Source organism: Neomonachus schauinslandi, chromosome 10 (genome assembly GCF_002201575.2).
Source record: "Neomonachus schauinslandi chromosome 10, ASM220157v2, whole genome shotgun sequence".
Lineage (NCBI taxonomy): Eukaryota > Metazoa > Chordata > Mammalia > Carnivora > Phocidae > Neomonachus > Neomonachus schauinslandi.
Genome location: NC_058412.1, coordinates 52,422,906 through 52,443,851, shown reverse-complemented (window position 1 = coordinate 52,443,851; position 20,946 = coordinate 52,422,906). Strand labels below are relative to the sequence as shown.

The following is a 20,946-nucleotide window of genomic DNA, read 5'->3' as shown; positions in this document are numbered from 1 at the left end:
CTTACTGCACAACAAAGTATGATTTCTCGATGAGTTTCTTGCCTGGATGAGTATGATGCAGTGGAGCTCTTCCACTGAGGACTTTCAACTCTCATCTATGAAATTCATGTTTTGAATCCCCTTTTCATAATTTTTCTACAATCAGAGCAGCAGTATGACCTCTGAGTCTCCATTTCCTTATGTACAAAATGGGGAACAACTTACTCAATACTGTGTTGTGAGAAGATTAAAGGAGTAATGTTTGTAAGAAGGCCTGGCAAATAGTAGGTATTCATAACACTAAAGTAGATTCTAAAATAAGGAGTCTTCAAGTCTGATAATAATTGTAACACTGAGATCCAGCCCCTGAAGAATATGTCAGGTCATGAATTTCTTCTTTTTATCCCCAAATACTGAGTTTAATATTGAATCTCAACTGTCATATAATATTGGCATACCTGTTCTACACCCTCTACTTCTGGAATATAAAATTGCAGCATGTTCTGAATTCCATTTTTCAGAGTAATGATTGAACTGGGGCAGCTGGTACAAGAACCTTGGAGTTTCAGCTGTACAATGCCATCTTCAAAGCCTTTATAGATAACGTCTCCTCCATCTTCCTGCACAGTTGGCCTGTGGTCACAGAATATTCGTTATGTATGTAAAAGAACTGAAGTTTCCATCAAAAATATTTAAAACAACTCAGGGCTTAGATTTATATTGGTAAAATTCACAAAGTTAGAGCTACTTATACAATAGAGAACGAGAAATATAGCTAGTCTCATTTGTAACTTTTTAAAAAATTTCAGATAAAATGCCAAAATTCATTCATACAAATATTTGCTTCACTTATTATATTTAATCCTGCTTATTAATAATCTTTTTAGGGATTTAAGATCTCAAATGTCCTAATAATTACAGCAATTACCTAAGATAATACCCATTTCTTTTGAATGAACAGAGACCGACTAATATGACACATGCTGGCTTTTTTTTTGCCAGATAAACTTTGCATCGAAATATAACATTAATACAGAAAAATGCACAAATCACGTATGATCAATTAAATGAATTTTTACAAAGTGAACACACATTTGTCCCAGGCCAAGACACAAAGCTAGCACCCCAGAAGTCCCCCTTGTGCCTCCTGGCAACCAAAGGTAACTATTTCCTAATTGCTATTACCATTGATTAGTTCTGCCTGTTTTGTAACTTTATAATTTATAAATATAAATTCCATTTAAAAAACATATAGCATTTACTCTTTTGTATTTGGCTTATTTTGCTCTTTATGAGATTCTTCCACATCATCACATAGTGTTCCATTAAGTGAAAATGCCAGAATTTATCCCTGTTGTTGTGGATGGACTTTTGGGTTAAAATCAGATTTTGGCTTTTACAAACAGTGTAGCTATGGAGATTCTTACAGATGTCTTTTGGCATATATATATATGACTATTGGAAATACACCTGAGCATGGAATTGCTGGATCAAGAATGTACATATATTCACATTTAGTAGATACAAACAGTTGCCCTCTGCCCAGGTTCTCATACTCTAGCCTCACACCAAAATCAGCAAAATGACCCACGGGAAGGCTTCATGAGCTTCCCCCCTCTATAGGATCTTGTGTGCTTTGGCAGCTCTCTACTGTTTACAAACAAACAAAAAATTCATTGTATTTTATTGTATTTCTGGGAGTTCTCACCAGGACCATTGGTCTGCTACAAGCAAAAGTGGAAGCCTGTGGTTCTCCACTCATTTAAATTTATTCTTTATGGGCAATAGCCTGAAAAAAAGTACTTCTCACAATCTACCCAAACACTGTTTAACTCATTTTTTCATTTTAAGAAATTTGGTATTATAACAATATCAAACCTAGACGGTGTCTGTGAAAGATCAACTCCTTCACTATGTTTAGACTGTCTTAAAATTTTGAGTGAATATACAGAATGTACAGGCTTTAAATTCAACTGCCATGGTTACCTATTATGGTTTACATTCACTTCTACTTATTTATTCGAGCTTTTTTTCCTCACAGACAACTAAAAGTATACTGCTATAATGAAAATTGCCTCTGCAGTATATTTGATTTTGGGCAGAATGATGAGCACATACCGTATTCTAGTATCTAACAATTCCTTAATCATTGCCACAACTTCATCATCTTCTTCAGATCCTAGAAACAATTACAAATAAAATAAATCAATGGTAGAAATTTTATATCCATGCAAATACAAGTATTAAAACAGGATGATTTTAACTTAATGTCTCATTAAAAAAATAATAAAAGCATAGAACATGTAACTTGGTATGGTGATATAAGGGAAATGGAAATGATAGTTGGGAAGATGGAAAGATCATTCGATTCTCTGAAGAAAAACTTTTTTTTTTTTAAGATTTATTTGAGGGAGGGAGAGAGAAGGTGCGCATGCGCGGGAGAGAGGGGCAGAGGGAGAGGGAAAGAGAGTTCAAGCAGACTCCACACTGACTGCGGAGCCCGACGTTGGGCTCAATCCCATGACACTGAGATCACAACCTGAGCTGAGGCCAAGAGTCTGTTGCTCAACTAACTGTGCCACTCAGGCACCCCTTGATTCTCTGAAGAAAAATTAAGGAGCACTGGTCAACTCAACACTTGGCAATAAAGGTGAGTAACTGACATAACTTGATCTACTAATGACGTCAGGGTTTGAATTTTTTTGGTTTGTAAACTTTCATCATCCTCGAGGACTGAGAAATGGTAGAGAAAAAAAATTGCCTGGATTCTGATGGAAAGTGTGAGACACAAAGGCACACCTACTTTGTAAGTTAACTTACATTTTTAATTTTTCAATTTAGTGGTTGTCAAAATGACAACTATACTAAATATAGATATAAGCCTTATGGAAATTTTCAAAATGTTAAAAAATCAGTTTTTTCATTTTGTGTCATTTTTGTTTTTCTTTTACTTTATAAGGTTATATACTGATCTTCATCAATACCTTTTTTATGGGTTTAAAAATTTTTTTGAGAAATTTACCTTTAGGAAAACTAAAAATTAGATAATTCACATTATACTACAATACGTACTAGAGTTCTGACAACAATGTAACAATTATCAATATTAAATTATATTAACTTTGAGTCTTTTTTAATAAAAGAAAGAAAATATAATAAAATTAAAATCTCTTATGTCAAGACACCTGGGTGGCTCAGTCAGTTGAGCATTGGACTCTTGGTTTCAGCTCAAGTCATGATCTCATGGGTCATGAGATCGAGCCCACATCAGGCTCCACACTCAGCAAGGAGTCTGCTTGAAAGATTCTCTCCCTCTGCCCCTCCCCACACATGTGAGTGTGCATGCTCTCACTCTAAAATAAATAAACAAATCTTTTAAAAAAATTCTCTTATGCCAGCAAACCTAAGTTCCATTCCCCACTATCATTCCATAAACAACCACTATCACAGTTTAGCATATATCTTTCCAGTACATTTGCATTAAATTTACATGTGCAAATTTACAGAGATAACATACACACACTGTTCTATATCTTTTTTCTATTTAATATATCTAAAAGGCCTTTCCATATCAGCATATATAGATATGCCTCAATTTTTAAAATAGGTACACAGTAATTGTATGGATTTTTTTTTTCATTTAGCTAATTTCTCAATTATTTCAGTTGTTTCCAGTTTGTTACTATTTCTAACAATCTGAAGCATACATGCTTCTGTGTACTTTTGCAACATCTGAGAGATTTCTCACATATCTACGTATCTATGAGATAAATTCCTAGTGGTGGGATATTTGGGTCAACAGGCTTGTGTATTTTTTTACTCTGGGGAGGTGTAGTCAAGTGGCTCTACAAACATTCTGTCAATTCTATGTATATACCCACCAAGAACAAATATAATTAAGATATTATTTCAAGTTTGCATAAATAGTATATATGTAAAAGTATATAAATAAATGTACCCTTCAATTTTCCTTAATCAGTTAGTATTTTCTTTTATATCCTTTCAAATTGGTATCTCCAAATCTAGTTCATTCTTTTTAACTGCTGATATATTTTAAAAATATTTCAATGAACATGCTTCATGTATTGTTTTGTGTACATTTACAGGACTCATTGAGGGTATATATCTAGAAGTGGAATTGTTCATCTAAAGACTATACATATTTTTGTGTGTACATGTATATGTACATGTAAACACACATGACAATATCGTTATGATACTAGGGGAAAGAAAAACTTCATCAACAACAAATTGTAATAGTCACAGCTAATACTAAGCTCCATATGCAGTGACTCTTCCAAGTGCTTTATACAAAGTAACTTATTCAAAAGGTACAAAAAGTACAAACCACAAAGGAAAGGATGAATATATGTGACTACATGAAAAAGAAAAATGTCTGTGCTTGCTTCAACAGCATAAATACTAAAACTGGAATGAAACAGAGAAGATTAACATGGCCTCTGAGAAAAGTTTACATGCAAATTCGTGAAAATTTAAAAAACTGGAAAAAGAAAAATTTCTAAATGACAAAAATCCTAAACATAGTGAGAAGATAAGGAATGGTTAGGGAGAAGTTCTTTGCAATGAATATACCTAACAAAGGATTAATACCCAGAATATTTTTCAAAAACCTGCTGAAGTCAATACCAAAAAAAAAAAAATATATATATATATATATATATACACAACTCAATTTTTAAACAATGGGTAAAGATTATGAACAGGAAATTTACTGACAAGAAAAATAATGACCAGAAAACATATGAAAACCTTCAGTCTCAGTGCTAATCAAGGAACTGCAATTAAAACAGGGTACCATTTATACTTAACATACTGGTTTTAAAAAAAAAGTAAAAGACACCAAGTGATGATAAAGATATAAGAAAGTTCAAATTCTTATATCCTGCTCATCTGCATGTAAATTAAAACAATTTACAATACAGCAATTCTGTTTTTAGGAATATACCCTAAAGAAATTCTCCACATACCCACAGAGACTTGTACAAGGATGCCCACTGTAGCAATGTTTGTAATAGAAATGAGCACAAACAATTCACTTGACCATAAGGAACAAATTCACTCACTGCAGTTTATTCATATAACAATACTATCTAGCACTTAAATAAACTAGAATGACATTTTTTTCAAAATGGTTGTATTTCAAAATATTATGCTCAGTGAAAAATGGCAAGTTGCATATAACACATTATTTAAAGTTTAAAAAACCAATACCATATATTCCCCGCAGAGACTTACACGCGTAGTAAAAGTTTAAAAACAAATCAGGTTTACATACATCTCTGGAAATAGAAAGGGGAAAGCAGTGGATGGAGGTTGTGAGGTCTTGGCTGTATCTTTAATGTTCTATTTAAAAAGGGTCTCGGGGGCTTGGGTGGCTCAGTCCGTTAAAGCGTCTGCCTTCGGCTCTGGTCATGCTCCTGGAGTCCTGGGACTGAGTCCCACATCGGGCTCCCTTTAGCAGGGAGTCTACTTCTCCCTCTGCCCTTCACCCTGCTCGTGATCTCTCTCACTCACTCTCTCTCTCTCAAGTAAATAAAATCTTAAAAAAAAATAAAAATGGGTCTCAGGCAATTACCGCAAAAAATTACCATCTGTTAAATCTGAGAGGAGAGCAAATTGGTATACATCATATTATTTTCTGTATGTCTGAAAATTTTTGTAATTGAAAAACATCAGTTTTGTATAATATATTCAATTTATGCACAACTTTTCAAAAATGATGAATAAAACTAGTATATGTGAAGTCTTGTTCCCTCTGGAATTGGTTCCAGATCTAAACAATGATAAAAATCTATATTATCATGACCTCCAAAATCAAGACAAATGCGAAGAAAGTAGAAAAGTTTTTTTTTAATTAAAATAAATATTAACTATCCAACACAGTACCTGCTTCTCCTGAAGATGTTTCCTCAGTAACTAAGGGTACGCCAGAAGCAAAGAAATCCATGATTGTTGCATAAATATCTGGTTTCAGTAAATTCCAGTCTAACTCTTCACTTTCCTGTAAATATTTAAAGGAAAATGCTACATTTCTAATCAAGAGCAAAGACTAATACAAAATAATACTTTGTATCTTTTAAGAATCTTTTCCTATATATATCCTATACTGTGTAACAACAGCACTCATTTATGGAGAAGACCTGTCAATTCCAGTCCTTAACGGATCTGGTTTATAAGGACTTTGGAAGATATAATCTTAGAACATTCCTCATACATTCCTCCATTCATTCATCAAACTTATGTTAAATGCACCATGCCTTGTACAGGGGATACCACAACGATTAAAAGATACTTTTTCATGAGGTGAAGAGAGTTAAAACACTGAGTGAATTCGGTGAGAATGATAAAGAGACTTCCCATTCCTTTAAAGAAAATAGGATAGAGTTGCTTGATCAAATATACAGGATATCCCACAAGTATCCAAAAAATTCAACTCCTATATTACTTAAGAGTACTAAAGAAATCCAATGACACAACTATAGAACCAAAACATGTAACATGTCTTATCTATGGTGGTAGTGCTAGAAGACTTGTGGACCTCCAACAAGCCTGGTATCCTTAAGAAAGAATCCATACCTATGTCACCTCTATGTCTGGCCAACTAGTTGATTCCATCAAAAAAAGGCACGATTACTAAATACCTAAATAGTACTAATATCCAAAAAGAGAAAGGGAACATGTTTTCTTTTAGTTTTATATATATATATATATATTTTTAAAGATTTTACTTATTTGACAGAGAGAGAAAGAGAGCATAAGCAGGGGGAGTGGCAGGCAGAGGCAGAGGGAGAAGCAGACTCCCCGCAGAGCAGGAGGAGCCCGATGCGGGACTCGATCCCGGGACCCCAGGATCATGACCTGAGCCGGAGGCAGTTGCTTAACAGACTGAGCCACCCAGGGCCCCTCTTTAAGTTTTTTAAAGGAGAGCTCTTTAGGAGGAAAGACTATTAGATGTAGTCCATTTAGACTCTCAGGAGGCTGTTAGCTAGTGGCTATGCTTAAATACTATTAAAAAATGAGTCTACATAGGGGCGCCTGGGTGGCTCAGTCGGTTAAGCGACTGCCTTCGGCTCAGGTCATGATCCTGGAGTCCCGGGATCGAGTCCCGCATCGGGCTCCCTGCTCAGCAGGGGGTCTGCTTCTCCCTCTGACCCTCCCCCCTCTCATGTGCTCTCTGTCTCTCTCATTCTCTCTGTCTCAAATAAATAAATAAAATCTTTAAAAAAAAAATGAGTCTACATAAATAAAAGGGGCTATTTTTGTCATGGATTAAGAACCAATCTAGGGGCGCCTGGGTGGCTCAGCTGGTCATTGAGCATCTGCCTCTTGATTTCAGCTCAGGTCATGATCTCAGGGTCCTGGGATCGAGCCCCACATCAGGCTCCTTGCTCAGCATGGAGTCTGCTTGAGACTCTCTCTCTCTGCTTGCACAAACTCTCTCTCTCTCTCAAATAAATTAAAATCTTTAAAAAAAAAACAAATTTAGACATGGTATACAGAAGACAAGATAAATGGGCACTGCTATGGATACAAGAGCAAAACTAGTGAGTTGCCTTAGTGACTGGGAATGGGAATCTGGCTCTGGATAACATTTTAATAACTTATTTGGAAGATGGATCAGAGGGCTACTTCAGATCTTCAGTAAATAGTGGGCTCTACTGAGTAGGGAAATATTGGTAATAAAAAAAGAAAAATATTCTGAAGTTGTCTGAATGAGAAAAAAAGGCAGTACATAAGTTTCAAATACATTTACTCATTTAGAAAAAAATAACACGGGTGCCTGGCTGGCTCAGTCAGTACAGCATCTGACTCTTGATCTTGGGGTTGTGAGTTCAAACCCCACATTGGGCGTAGAGCTTACTTAAAAAAAATATTGGAATTATCAAAGTTATTTCAAAGAATAGAAAACTATCCTTGGGGTGCCTGCGTGGCTCATTCGTTAAGCATCTGCCTTTGGCTCAGGTCATGATCCCAGGGTCCTGGGATCGAGCCCCACATCAGGCTCCCTGCCCTGCAGGAAGCCTGCTTTTCCCTCTCCTACTCCCCCTGCTTGTGTTCCCTCTCTCGCTGTGTCTCTCTCTGTCAAATAAATAAATAAAATCTAAAAAAAAAAAAAGGAAAGAAAATTATCCTTACTCTGCAAAAGAAATAAATTATTCACTTTAAATAAATAAATAACAAATTATGCATAAGGAAGTCTCTGAATCATCAATTACAAATCAGAAAAGGAAATAGGCAATAGGTGAAGATATCAGGTAGATGAGATAGTCCATAAGAAAGGTAACTGAAAGGGGCGCCTGGGTGGCTCAGTCGTTAAGCATCTGCCTTCAGCTCAGGTCATGATCCCAGGGTCCTGGGATTGAGCCCCGCATCGGGCTCCCTGCTCTGCGGGAAGCCTGCTTCTCCCTCTCCCACTCCCCCCTGCTTGTGTTCCCTCTCTCGCTGTGTCTCTCTCTGTCAAATAAATAAAGTCTTTAAAAAAAAAAAAAAGGTAACTGGAAGAAAACAAATCTACTATTCTGCCTATTAAATTTCAATACATGCCCTAATTTAAATTATTACTTATTAGTTATGTCACTTCACTTAAGAAAAAATAGTGGGGCTGGAGAAATTCCAAAAAGAGTAATTAAATTATGAATGAGAAAGGAAATGAAAGATGACTTACCAAAATCAAAGAAAAAAACAACTCTGTAAGATATAATCACATTTTCATCTAAAAAAAATTTTTATATGCCATAGGCTGTATATAAAAGGACTAAAAAAAGAACTTGTTAAAATAAATACATAATTTGCCATTTGTAAAATGAAGACACGAATACCTAGTTTAAATAATTAAATTAGGTAATATATGTAAAGCACTTCTGCTATGTAAATGCCATACCAGACACGCTGGAAATATTAAACAAGAGCAGATCCTCCCCCCACCCTTAAAAAATATCAAAGAAAGCAAACTGAAGAAAACCAAAGATGTATCAGATGTCTCTAAACTGGTAAACATGAGGGATCTGTCAGCATGGGTTTACTCACCACAATCCTTTTGGCAGAAACCCCTTAAAGCCTGAAAATTCAGTCTATGAAATTGTTTCCTTCTATAAAAATTTCTTGAAGTGCACACTATGTGCTAGGCATCGTTCTAGGTGAACTTAATAAGTCGGGCAATCCCTAGCTTTATGGAGTGTACATTCCAATGTAGGAAAGACACATAATAAAAATAAACCAAAAAAAAAAAAAAAAGTGACTAAGTGATAAGTGCAATTAAGACAATAAACAGGGTAATGAGCTCCTGGAGGGACAGCCACTTCAACCGATATGGGCAAGAAAGGGCTTTGTGAGAATTTAGAGCCAATAACACTTTAAACAACAGGAAAAAAACTTTTACAATTGGTATATCTGCAAGAACAACTATGGCCACCAGGAATGCCACCACAGAGGAAAACTAATTCTCCTCCACACACAGATAGCTACAAGAGCATACTGGACTTTTGTAACAGGTCACTAACCCAGTACACTTTTATCAGTCCTATCAGTGCATCAAGAACTCAGAGTAATCCTTTCAAATTGCTTAAGAGAATTACATGAAAACTTTGGATTTTTTTTTTTTAAGACTTTATTTATACATTTGAGAAAGAAAGAGTGAGCGAGCGAGAGAGCACAAGCCGAAGGAGGGGTAGAGGGGGAGGGAGAAGCAGGCTCCCTGCTGAGCACAGAGCCTGACACAGAGCTCGATCCCAGGACCCTGGGATCAGGACCTGAGCCGAAGGCAGCTGCTTAACCAACTGAGCCACCCAGGTGCCCCGAAAACTTTGGATTTTAACATAATATTGAACAAGTGATCAAGTTCAGTGTATACGTATCAATTAACAGACCTAAAAGTATACATAGTTCAAATTTAAACAGTTCATTTCTAATTAATCTAGTAGACTTAAAAATGAAACCGCCTTTCCTAGCAGATATGAGGTGTTGGAATGGGTAACATAGTTAGATCAACTTTCTGACATTTAGAGGTTAACCAAGTGCTGCAGAACGACACAGTCCCCTGCTCTTATCTGTGAAGTTCTGAAGTATTTCAGCAGATGGGCCATGATGAAACAGCCCCCTTTAAAGGAGATTTATATTCATCTGTTGGTCAAATACATAAGCATATAGTTTGATTATTTGTTTGCTTTGCTTTTTACTCTATCATTTTAAATTAAGAACTAGTAAAAATATCAAAACCACCAATAGGGCGCCTGGGTGGCTCAGATGGTTAAGCGTCTGCCTTCGGCTCGGGTCATGGTCTCAGGGTCCTGGGATCGAGTCCCGCATCGGGTTCCCTGCTCAGTGCAGAGCCTGCTTCTCCCTCTCCCTCTGCCACTCCCTCTGCTTGTGCTCTTCTGTCTATCTCTCTGTCGAATAAATAAATAAAATCTTAAAAAAAAAAAACAAAACCACCAATAAAGTCTCAATTATGAAAGAAAAAAAAAAGAATTAGTAAAAATAACACTTGGAGCCTAAATTCTAGTTCTGCCCAGGTTGAGTCATGGCCCTGCTGTAGGGCAGATACATAACCCTGGACACAATCCTGCACTTAAGCCTCTGAAGCTCAAGTTTTTCTCTTCTGAAAAATGAGGGATTTGGACTATAGTTAATTTCAACTTGAAAATTCTATTTAATAACTAACTTGAGAAATGTGAAAAGTAAACTTAGAGATTTTTAATAACAATATGTATAAAATATATCAAAAAAGGAAATTCTAGAAAGGGATGTTGGACTCGGAAAAAAACTAAAAGAACTTCATACATTATTTTACATAATCCTATGTTTACCTTTGTAACAGTGATGAAATCTGGTCCAAAAAAGACACTTTTTACTCCTTCAATTCTAAATAACTGCCTGTGAATAAATAAGAAATAAGAGATAATAAAATGCATTATTACAGAAAAGTTTAAACATATACAAAGGTGGACAGAAAAGTAAAAGAACCTTTACATACCCATCACCAGCATCAACAATTCATGGACAACAATTATCAACTCATGGCCAATCTTGTTTCATCCTCTTACCCTACGATCTAGCAATCCCACTCTTAGGTATTTACCTAAGAGAATTGAAAACATGCTCCACAAAGATGTGTCCATGAATCTTTACAGCAGCTTTATTTATAAAAGCCAAAAAAAATATCTGGAAATGCCCATCAACTAGTGAATAACTGAACAGACCGTGTGTACCCGTACAATGCAGGGCTACTCAACAATAAAAAAAGAATAAATTAACGGTACATGCAAAAACAAGGAGGACTCTCAAAAGCATTATGCTAAATGAAAGAAGCCAAACACAAAAGACTATATGGGGGCATTTATATGAAACCCTAAAAATGTAAAACTGTGGTGGCAGAAAGCTCAATAGTTACCAGGGTGATAGGTGTGTTAACTAACTTTACTGTGGTAAGCATTTTGTAAAGCATATGTATATCAAATCAGCACACTGTATACCTTAAACTTATATAATGTTTTACATCAGTTATATCTCAACAAAGTTGGAATTCATTGCCATGAAACAAAACAGTTACCAGGGTATGGAAGTGAAGCAAGAAGATTGAATGCAAAGAGAAATGAGGGATTTCTGCAGTAATAAAAACGTTCTGTATTTTTATTTTAGTGGTGGTTACTGTATATTTATCAAAATATATACAGTATATACTTGTAGATGTGTGTATTTATCATATTTATCATGTATATATTTATCTGTCTATATTTATCAAAACTCTGTATATATTTATCAAAACTCTGCACTATACACTTAAAATTGGTGATTTTCATTTCATGTACATTATACCTCAACTAATTTTTAAAATCCTCTAAGAGGAGGAGGGGAGGATTATAATTTGAAAAGCCCCTACAAGGGATTTTGAAATGCATCTTCCTTTCCCAATCACTGATATATGTAACATACCAGAGCAATTTCCTTTTTCCCTCACCCCTTTTTAGGAATAAAAGCTGACATACTCCAAAAAAGGTTTACCTCTTCCTTGTCTATCATTGCATGAGTGTTACCGGAATTACTATTTTGAAATTATTTAGGAATTTGTCTGAAACGATGTCATCTGGGTCCTCTAATTCAATATTAAATTTACAAGAAGTTACAAGGTACTTGGTTGCATAATATGATCCAATAAACCCAAGCACAGACCTATAAGTAGGTCCCTTGATTGGCTCTGTGCATCTGTACTGTTAGCAAAGCTTTTTTCTTCAAATGAAAGGACCATGCAAAAGAATCAACCTGATCTTTGGGTCATGTCATGGGGACTGCTTTAGGCAAGAGTTCACAGGTTCTGTGCTTTAAGAAGGAAAACGCTGAAAAGGAGTTTCAAACATTATTATACATGCTTTGCCATTTAGGTTACTTTCCTCGGGACAATTTCAACTTCTACAATGTCCAAAATAAAATATGATATCCAGCATTGAACACATATCCCAAACATAGTATGACTTATTCAGAATACAAAGACTGTTACCTCTATTGAGCTAGATACTGTGACTCTGTTGAAGTTTGACTGATTTTGAGTGCTGCAACATATCCAACATAATGAACTAAGAAGTCAGATTCTTCCATCCCACAACTGAGCTATTCATTTTAAACATTTAAATAATAAGCCTTAATATTTATTCCTGTTAGATTTTACCTTACTTGCTTTAAACTATCATGTCGGCCTAATGAAACCTTTAAACATTTCTCTGAATTTTGCCATCTAACATAGAAGCAATTCCTCCCATCTGGAAACTGATAATCTTATCATCATTAATGTGTCGCAGATAAAGTATTGAATAAATAGGCCAACTACAGAGATATTACAGATACTACAGAGCCCTTGTGTATGTCACTAGAGACAGATTTACACTCTGCTTAAATTTTTCTGTCTTGTCCAGAAGGATGGTAAGAAATAGGTCAAATGCCTCTCTGAAGTAAGATACACTACTGTTCATTCATTCAATTACTCATTCATTCAACAAATTTTTGAAAACTCACGGAATATTGACACTGTACTAAGCACTAGAGATACAATGATGAGCAAGACAGACAGGTTTCTGTTTTCAGGAAGCTTTACATTCTAGCTTACAGTAAAAACATTCTCTGTTAAAACAACAAAAACAAGATTAGTTTTGCTTGACTGAAGATAATAAATTCTGTGAGTCCAGGAAATAAGCTACTTTCAAAAGACTAATTTGAAAAGGGCTTTTGCCAACTAAACATCTGACAGAAATAATCTCCAACTCATCTGTAACTGAACAGTCTTTTTTATTTTTATATTCTTTTAAATACAAAATACATAAATTCATTCTTGATGTAAACATTTCAAACTATTCATATAAAGTGAAAATGCCTCTTGACCACCCCTCCCCCAAATCCACTGTTATCGGTTGGGTGTACATTCTTCCAGACCTTTATGTTAGTGTTTTGTATGTTTTTTGTTTTTATATAGATAATCATATTGTACTCAGTGTTCTACAACATACTTTCTTCAATTAATAGTTTTTTATTTTTTTCTAAAAGGGGGAGAGAAAAAGAAGGGGGTGGAGGGACAGAGGGAGAGAGAGGGAGAATCTTTTTTTTTTTTTAAGATTTTATTTATTTATTTGACAGAGAGAGAGACAGCGAGAACAGGAGCACAAGAAGGGGGAGTGGGAGAGAAGCAGGCCTCCTGCCGAGCAGGGAGCCCGACGAGGGGCTCGATCCCAGGACCCCGGGACCGTGACCTGAACCGAAGGCAGACGCTTAACAACTGAGCCACCCAGGCGCCTGGGAGAGAGCATCTTAAGCAGGTTCCACACCCACTGCAGAGCCTGATGCAGGGCTCAATCTCACAACCCTGAGATCATGACCTGAGCAGAAATCAAGAGTCGGACGCTTAACCGACTGAGCCACCCAGGCGCCCCAAAAGTGTGTCGTAGAGGTCAGTCTATGACAGTAAATGAGGGTTATCCTCATCTTTTTTTAATATCTAAGACTATGGACAAAGTTTATTGAACTCTTCCTACTGATGAGTATTTAGGTTGTTTCCAACTTGTTACCACTACCAACAAGGCTTGTATCACCTTGTATATGTATGTGGATGTTCTGTAAGGCAGTGTTTTTCAACTCCACTAGTAGCTTGTAAAATCAATTAGGTATTGACCTGGATTTTTATCTAATATAATAAAACAGAATAGAATAAAGAGAATTAGAAAGGAAATAAGAATGTTTTACACAGGGTCAAAACTGTCCCATCGAATACGTGTGTATGTATCTATCTATCTACCTATGTATGTGTATGAACTGGGTTGTAATATAAAAGGTTTCTTACTGCAGCCTGTAAAAAAAAAGTGTGAAAAACAAATGCTCTAGGGCATACTGTGAGAAGTGGCATGTGTAGGTCAAAGGAAATGTGCATTTTTATTAATGAGAAATTTAAAAAGGGGCGTTTGGGTGGCTCGGTCAGTTAAGCGGCCAACTCTTGATCTCAGCTTAGGTCTCAATCTCCGGGTCCTGAGTTCAAGCCCCACACTGGGCTCCATGTTAGACATGGAGTCTACTAAAAAAAAAAAAAAAAATTAAATTAAAAAATTAAAAAAACATTCCTGCAATAAGTGTATTATTTCTCGCTCTTCTAAGTGTGACATATAAAACAGCTATGTGTATAGAAGTAGTTATCTAAGCTTTACTTTCTAAATACCCCTGGCAATCAGCGTCAAGCTTAGGTTACCAAAAATTTAAACTGATGTAGACTGACTCTAATACTTCTTATTATAAATAATTTCTCTAGCTATCATTACAAAGAAATTCATTCCAGGGGCGCCTGGATGGCTCAGTCATTGGGCGTCTGCCTTCGGCTCAGGTCATGATCCCAGGGTCCTGGGATCAAGCCCTACATCGGGCTCCCTGCCTAGCAGGAAGCCTGCTTCTCCCTCTCCCGCTCCCCCTGCCTGTGTTCCCTCTCTCACTGTGTCTCTGTCAAATAAATAAAATCTTTAAAAAAAAAAAAGAAATTCATTCCAATAATTTTGTTTGTCCTATATCATGACATATATCTAACATGTCTTTAGTGAATTTAAAAATTGTCTCTGACTTGTTTTTAAAAAATCATGCCAAATCTAATAACTATTATTATTTATGGTTCTGAGTGGAATATTTTAGAAACTGCTCCATTTTGGCACATCGAAAAAAATTCAACTACCCTTAAGAAAAAAAATGAACAAGTTTTCACTGTTTTTTATAAATAGTTTTAAAGATTTAGAATGGAAATTTATCCTATTTTCATTTTGATGAATTTTTTTTAAAGTAAAAATATAAAGTCTTCTTTAGTCCTGCCATAGATCTCTCAAATACATTACTTTTCAGGACAAGCGTTTCCTGATATCAACTGTTATTTTTCTTTTATCTCTTACCTGAAAAGAAAGCATTCTTTACATTGAAAACAGTGCAATGCACATAAAAATGCAATCATTAAACGAGGCTGCCTTACCCCCAAAGTCAGTTATTTATGTTTCTTGGTAAAAGCAAATGAGAAATAGTAGTATACCTAGCCAGAGGGGAGCGAAATGCTGCAGCTGGTGTGGGAAAATCCATGGTCCTTGTCTCAAGAACTGGTTTTCCTGGAATAAACTTTAAACTGTTGGGATTGGGGGTATCTTGTGTTTGAATAAACATGTGTCTCACTGAAAGAGAAAAAAGAAGAAAGAATGTTATTCCAGAAAAACAGTAGTTAAGCTTATGGACTATGAAGTACTCATTTTCAAAGAAACAAGATGTAAGAAAAAAGAAAATAAGGCTTTGTTGCTCAAGCTGATGAAATAATTTTTAAAGACAACAAAAAAGGGGCACCTGGGTGGCTCAGTTGGTTAAGCATCTGCCTTTGGCTCAGGTCATGATCCCAGGGTCCTGGGACCAAGTCCTGCATAAGCAGGGAGCCTGCTTCTCTCTCTCCCTCTGCCCCTCCCACCCTGCTCGTGCTCTCTCTCTCATGCTCTCTCTCTCTCTCAAATAAATAAAATCTTAAAAAAATAAAATAGTTATACCTCCAACAAATAAATTCCTCTGAAAAATCTATGTTACATGGGAACAAGTTTTCAGATGGAACTATTAAAGGAAGGCCTGCCACCAATTTCTGTAAATATAAAGACAACAAGGTTCTTTTAACCTTGGATATGACCAATCATTTCTTGAAGCCTTTCTTAATAATTTATTGGTAATCAAAATCTCCACACACATTAAGCACTCTACCACAGTATTTGAAGAATTAAATCTGGCATTTTTCTACTCAGTCCATTTCTGTAAAACTATATATGCAGAAAGAAAAGGTTTTTTTAAAAAAATGTTTTATTTATTTATTCATGAGAGTCAGAGAGAGAGAGAGGCAGAGGCAGAGGGAGAAGCAAGCCCCCCGCCCAGCAGGAAGCCCAACGCGGGACTCGATCCCAGGACCCCGGGATCACGACCAGAGCCAAAGGCAGACGCTCAACCATCTGAGCCACCCAGGCGCCCAAGAAAAGGTTTTAGAAATACTTGAAGGTAAAAACTGTAAATGTGGGGTGTCTGGCTGGCTCAGTGGGAAGAGCATGCAACTTTTGATCTCAGGGTTGTGAGTTCGAGCCCCACGTTGGGTGTAGAGATTACTAAAAAAATAAATAAAAACTTAAAAACTACAAGTACAAAAAAAATTGAAAGCATAATCTCTATATATTGTCTGAAGTAAAAAACATATGACATCACAACATAAATTTTCTCTTTTGACAATGAACAAAGCTATTTCAAAACAGTAATTTCACTAGGTATTAACAAAATCATTTCAATTATAGTCTAAGCTAGGCTTAATTAGGTATTTCAGAAATGACGCCCAGGTCCATCATCCAGAAAGATGCCCCTGAAAGTGTCATAAGGGTTATAACAAAATAGAATGATCTAAAATAATTCTTCCCATTATGCTTGGTACTAATAAGTAATAGATTAATAGGGAGGCAGAAACTTCCCCCAAAATATACATTAATGGTCCTTAAAGTCAATATCAAAGACTAAGATCAGTGGGTTTCCAATTTGAAAAACCTGATGACCACATGATTCCATACCACAGTATTTAAAAGTCCAATTAAAGTAGCTTAACATGCTAACTCAATATTTATGCCTAAATTTTTATTCTGTGATTCAAGGCACCAGGCAAGGTTTTCCTCTTTTTGCCCCGGTATACAGAAGAGGTAAGGTCTTGATCCAACTCATGTGGTTAGCCAGAGTCAGCCAGCTACCAGAATATGGCCACGAAATGTTCAGTGTAGTGATGGAAATGGGAGAGGGTCCAAGAGCTGAATCCAAACTCTTATATATAGATCCATAAGCACACACAGGAAGACATTTACACACAGACACACAGAGACAGCTCTCAAGGTTCCCTAGCCACAGGACACTGGTCACATTTCAATAATTTTCAAATCCTATCTTCATACCTACTTCCAATATTAATGAAAATAAAAGCGTGTAACATCAACAAAATCGTCAACAAAGCCCATAAGTAATTAATTTGGACCCCAAAGAAAGAAAAACTACATTGAAAGTACTATTTTCTAATGCTTGGACAAAAGCTAGAAATTTACTGATTTTAGGTATATTCTTTTTTTAATTTTTATTTTTTTAAGATTTTACTTATTTATTCCAGAGAGAGAGAGAGAGAGAGCGAGCACGAGCAGGGGAGGGGCAGAGGAAGAGGGAGAAGCAGACTCCCTGCTGAGTAGAGAGCCCAATGGGGGGCTCAATCCCAGGACCCCAGGATCATGACCTGAGGTGAAGGCAGACGCTTAACCAACTGAGCCACCCAGGTGCCCTTTTTAGGTGTATTCTTAATAAAATAAGGAAGGCAGCAGCTTAAAATACTTATGATTTTTTGAAACAAACCTATTTGTAACTTCTTTTTGTAATATTTTCATTTGAGAAATCATTTGAGCAATGTTCCAGAAGATGTGTTATTCAAAATACTGAGATTTCATAGGTCTATTGGACGCTATACTCAGGAGAGAGAGAGAGAGAGAGAGCACACATGAGCGAGCACATGCAAGTGGGGGAGGGGCAGACTCCCCGCTGAGTGAGGTGCCCAATGATGTGGGGCTCATGGGGCTTGATCCCAGGACCCTGGAGATCATGACCTGAGCTGAAACCAAGAGTCAGATGTTCAAACTGAGCCACCCAGGTACCCCTGTGCTGCAGATTCTTGAAATCTAATGCCAATATTTGTAAGCAAATAATTATAGTAAATGTTATGTTATGACACAGAAAAATGCTATGTTCTTTTTATACCCCTGAACAGAAAATATACAAATTCTTGGGGCGCCTGGGTGGCTCAATCGGTTAAGCATCCGCCTTCGGCTCAGGTCATGATCCTGGGGTCCTGGGACCGAGTCCTGCATCGGGCTCCCTGCTCCGCAGGAAGGCTGCTTCTCCCTCTCCCTCTGCCTGCCACTCTGCCTACTTGTGCTCTCTCTCTCTCTGTCAAATAAATAAATAATCTTTAAAAAAAAAAAAAGAAAATACAAATTCTTATCTTTTATGATCCACCAAACTGTATTTAAGCACAGTTTCAATAGCTTCTGAAACATAATTTGTTCTAAAAGGTGAAATTTTGGGGTGCCTGGGTGGCTCAGTTGGTTAAGCGACTGCCTTTGGCTCAGGTCATGATCCTGGAGTCCTGGGATTGAGTCCCACATGGGGGGGGGGCCCTGCTCAGTGGGGAGTCTGCTTCTCCCTCTGACCCTCCCCCCTCTCATGTGCTCTCTCTCTAATAAAATCTTTTTAAAAAAATTAAAAAAAATAAAAGGTGAAATTTTACCTGTGTTATATAAGGTTGTAGGCAGTAGGAAAAGTGGTCTTTGTACGAACTGATGCAGAAGCTGTTTCTTAATGATGTATGGATTCATCATAGGACAGAATCTACATTTAAAAACAAAAATGACATTTCAAGAGATAATCTTTTAAGCTCAGTTTCTACTTCATATATATATATATGCATATATATGTGTGTGTATACATATATATGATAATGAAAACAACAAAGCTTAATTTCATTCTCCATCCACATTATGTCCATTTCCTTAGGCAAGCAATATCTGCAAACAATTTATTTTATTTTATTTATTTTTTTTTTTTTATTTGAGTGAGAGAGAATGAGAGATAGCACGAGAGGTAAGAGGGTCAGAGGGAGAAGCAGACTCCCTGCTGAGCAGGGAGCCCGATGTGGGACTCGATCCCAGGACTCCAGGATCGTGACCTGAGCCGAAGGCAGTCGCTTAACCAACTGAGCCACCCAGGCGCCCTCTGCAAACAATTTAAAAACAAGAGCTCAATGGGTGCCTGGGTGGTTCAGTAGTTAAGCAACTGCCTTCAGCTCAGGTCAGGGTCCCAGGGTCCTGGTACTGAGTCCCACATCAGGCTCCCTGCTCGGCGGGGAGCCTGCTTCTCCCTCTCCCACTACTCCCTGCTTGTATTCCCTCTCTCACTGTGTCTCTCTCTGTCAAATAAATAAATAAAATCTTTAAAAAAAAAAAAAAAACAAGAGCTCAAGTGGAAATTTATAGCCTTGATAACCGAGTGTACCAGTGTAAGAAACAGAAATGCAACTAAATTTGTGATTTACAACCTGGATTCCCAGACTCTTAGCTATGCATGAAGGATGCAAAGAACTACCAACTGTTTCTTTTCTTCTTTTTAAATTTAAAAAAAACTAGGTAATAGAGTCACACAGTTCAAAATTCGAAGGGAACAAAATTAAATACTGTGAAGTCCCTCCCTTTTCTGTCTCTACCACCATGTCTCCCTGGTAAGAGAGAACCAATACTACCTGTTTTTTGTGTGTGTTTTTTTAAGATTTTTTATTTATTTATTTGACAGAGACAGAGACAGTGAGAGAGGGAACACAAGCAGGGGGGAGCGGGAGAGGGACAAGCAGGCTTCCTGCTGAGCAGGGAGCCTGACGCAGGGCTCGATCCCAGGACCCTGGGATCATGACCTGAGCTGAAGGCAGACGCTTAACGACTGAGCCACCCAGGCGCCCCAATACTACCTGTTTTGAAAGGTATTTCAATACTTCAAAAAGTCTAATAGAAAGTGTACTATTCCCCTCCAACCTGCTAAAGAAGCCAACAATCTATATATGCTTTTTGATTGGAAACCTCTTAAGCCAGTGTTTGTAACTTTGGTTATTTCACTGTAATAGAGAAGTACTGATTGGCTATTTTTTTCATGGGCTTTGACAAATTAAAAATGACGAGAGAAGGGAAAAATAAATATTATTAGAAAAGGAAAAAAAAACTTCAGTAGTGAAAAATTTTAGAAATCGGATGCAAGTTACTTTAAAATCCAGGTTACTTTTTGTTTGTTTGTTTTTTAAGTAGGCTCCACACCCAGCATGGAGCCCAATGCTGGGCTTGAACTCAGGACCCTGAGATCAAGACCTGAGCTGAGATCAAGAGCCAGATACTTAACCAACTGAGCCACCCAGGCACCCCAAAATCCAGTTTACTTTAAAATATATTGCTACCATTACAATTCTCATTTTGCATAAGTTGCTGAAGAATTTTAAATATATGTATGATCACTTAAACTTTCTCTGATTACTTTTATCTGCAAACTCACTAAGGAAAAGGAGCATCTTCATTTCTGTGACCCTCAGCAGCTAGGATGGCCTCAGTTCCTCATCTCAAAGAATATTCACAGCTACCTCAAAGATTGGGCCAAAGAAGGACCCAGATACTCCATGTAAAGTGCTTAAATCAGTGCCAAGCACTTGTACCAAATGTTAGCTACCATTATTATGATGTGATAGGTGCCCAATAATGAATTACTGAATGAAGTTTAAGGTTTGGGGTGAAAACACTTTTATCTATAGCTCACTGCCTAAATCTTGACTACACTGGAATATGGAAATACAATGAAGACCAGTATTCTTGTCCCTTC

The 20,946-nt window shown here is 36.8% G+C and overlaps 1 protein-coding gene and 1 non-coding gene across 4 annotated transcripts in view; one reads left to right on the top strand and one right to left on the bottom strand.

Annotated features, from left to right (window-relative positions):
- The window catches only part of NFU1 (NFU1 iron-sulfur cluster scaffold), a 28,553-nt gene that overhangs the window by 6,407 nt on the left and 1,200 nt on the right, over positions 1-20,946 (bottom strand). For 2 of the 3 annotated variants that reach the window (XM_021699128.1, XM_021699129.1), the window contains exons 2-7: positions 18,824-18,924; positions 15,536-15,671; positions 10,806-10,872; positions 5,887-6,001; positions 2,098-2,158; positions 438-612 (exon numbers count right to left, since the gene is read on the bottom strand). In XM_021699128.1, coding sequence (XP_021554803.1) covers positions 438-612; positions 2,098-2,158; positions 5,887-6,001; positions 10,806-10,872; positions 15,536-15,671; positions 18,824-18,924 — 655 coding nt within the window. The remainder of the gene's footprint in view (positions 1-437; positions 613-2,097; positions 2,159-5,886; positions 6,002-10,805; positions 10,873-15,535; positions 15,672-18,823; positions 18,925-20,946) is intronic. The other variant, XM_021699130.1, reaches the window with a different exon arrangement.
- On the top strand, positions 4,378-4,484 carry LOC123326085. The gene has a single exon (XR_006540871.1). It is a non-coding gene; the product is annotated as a U6 spliceosomal RNA (small nuclear RNA).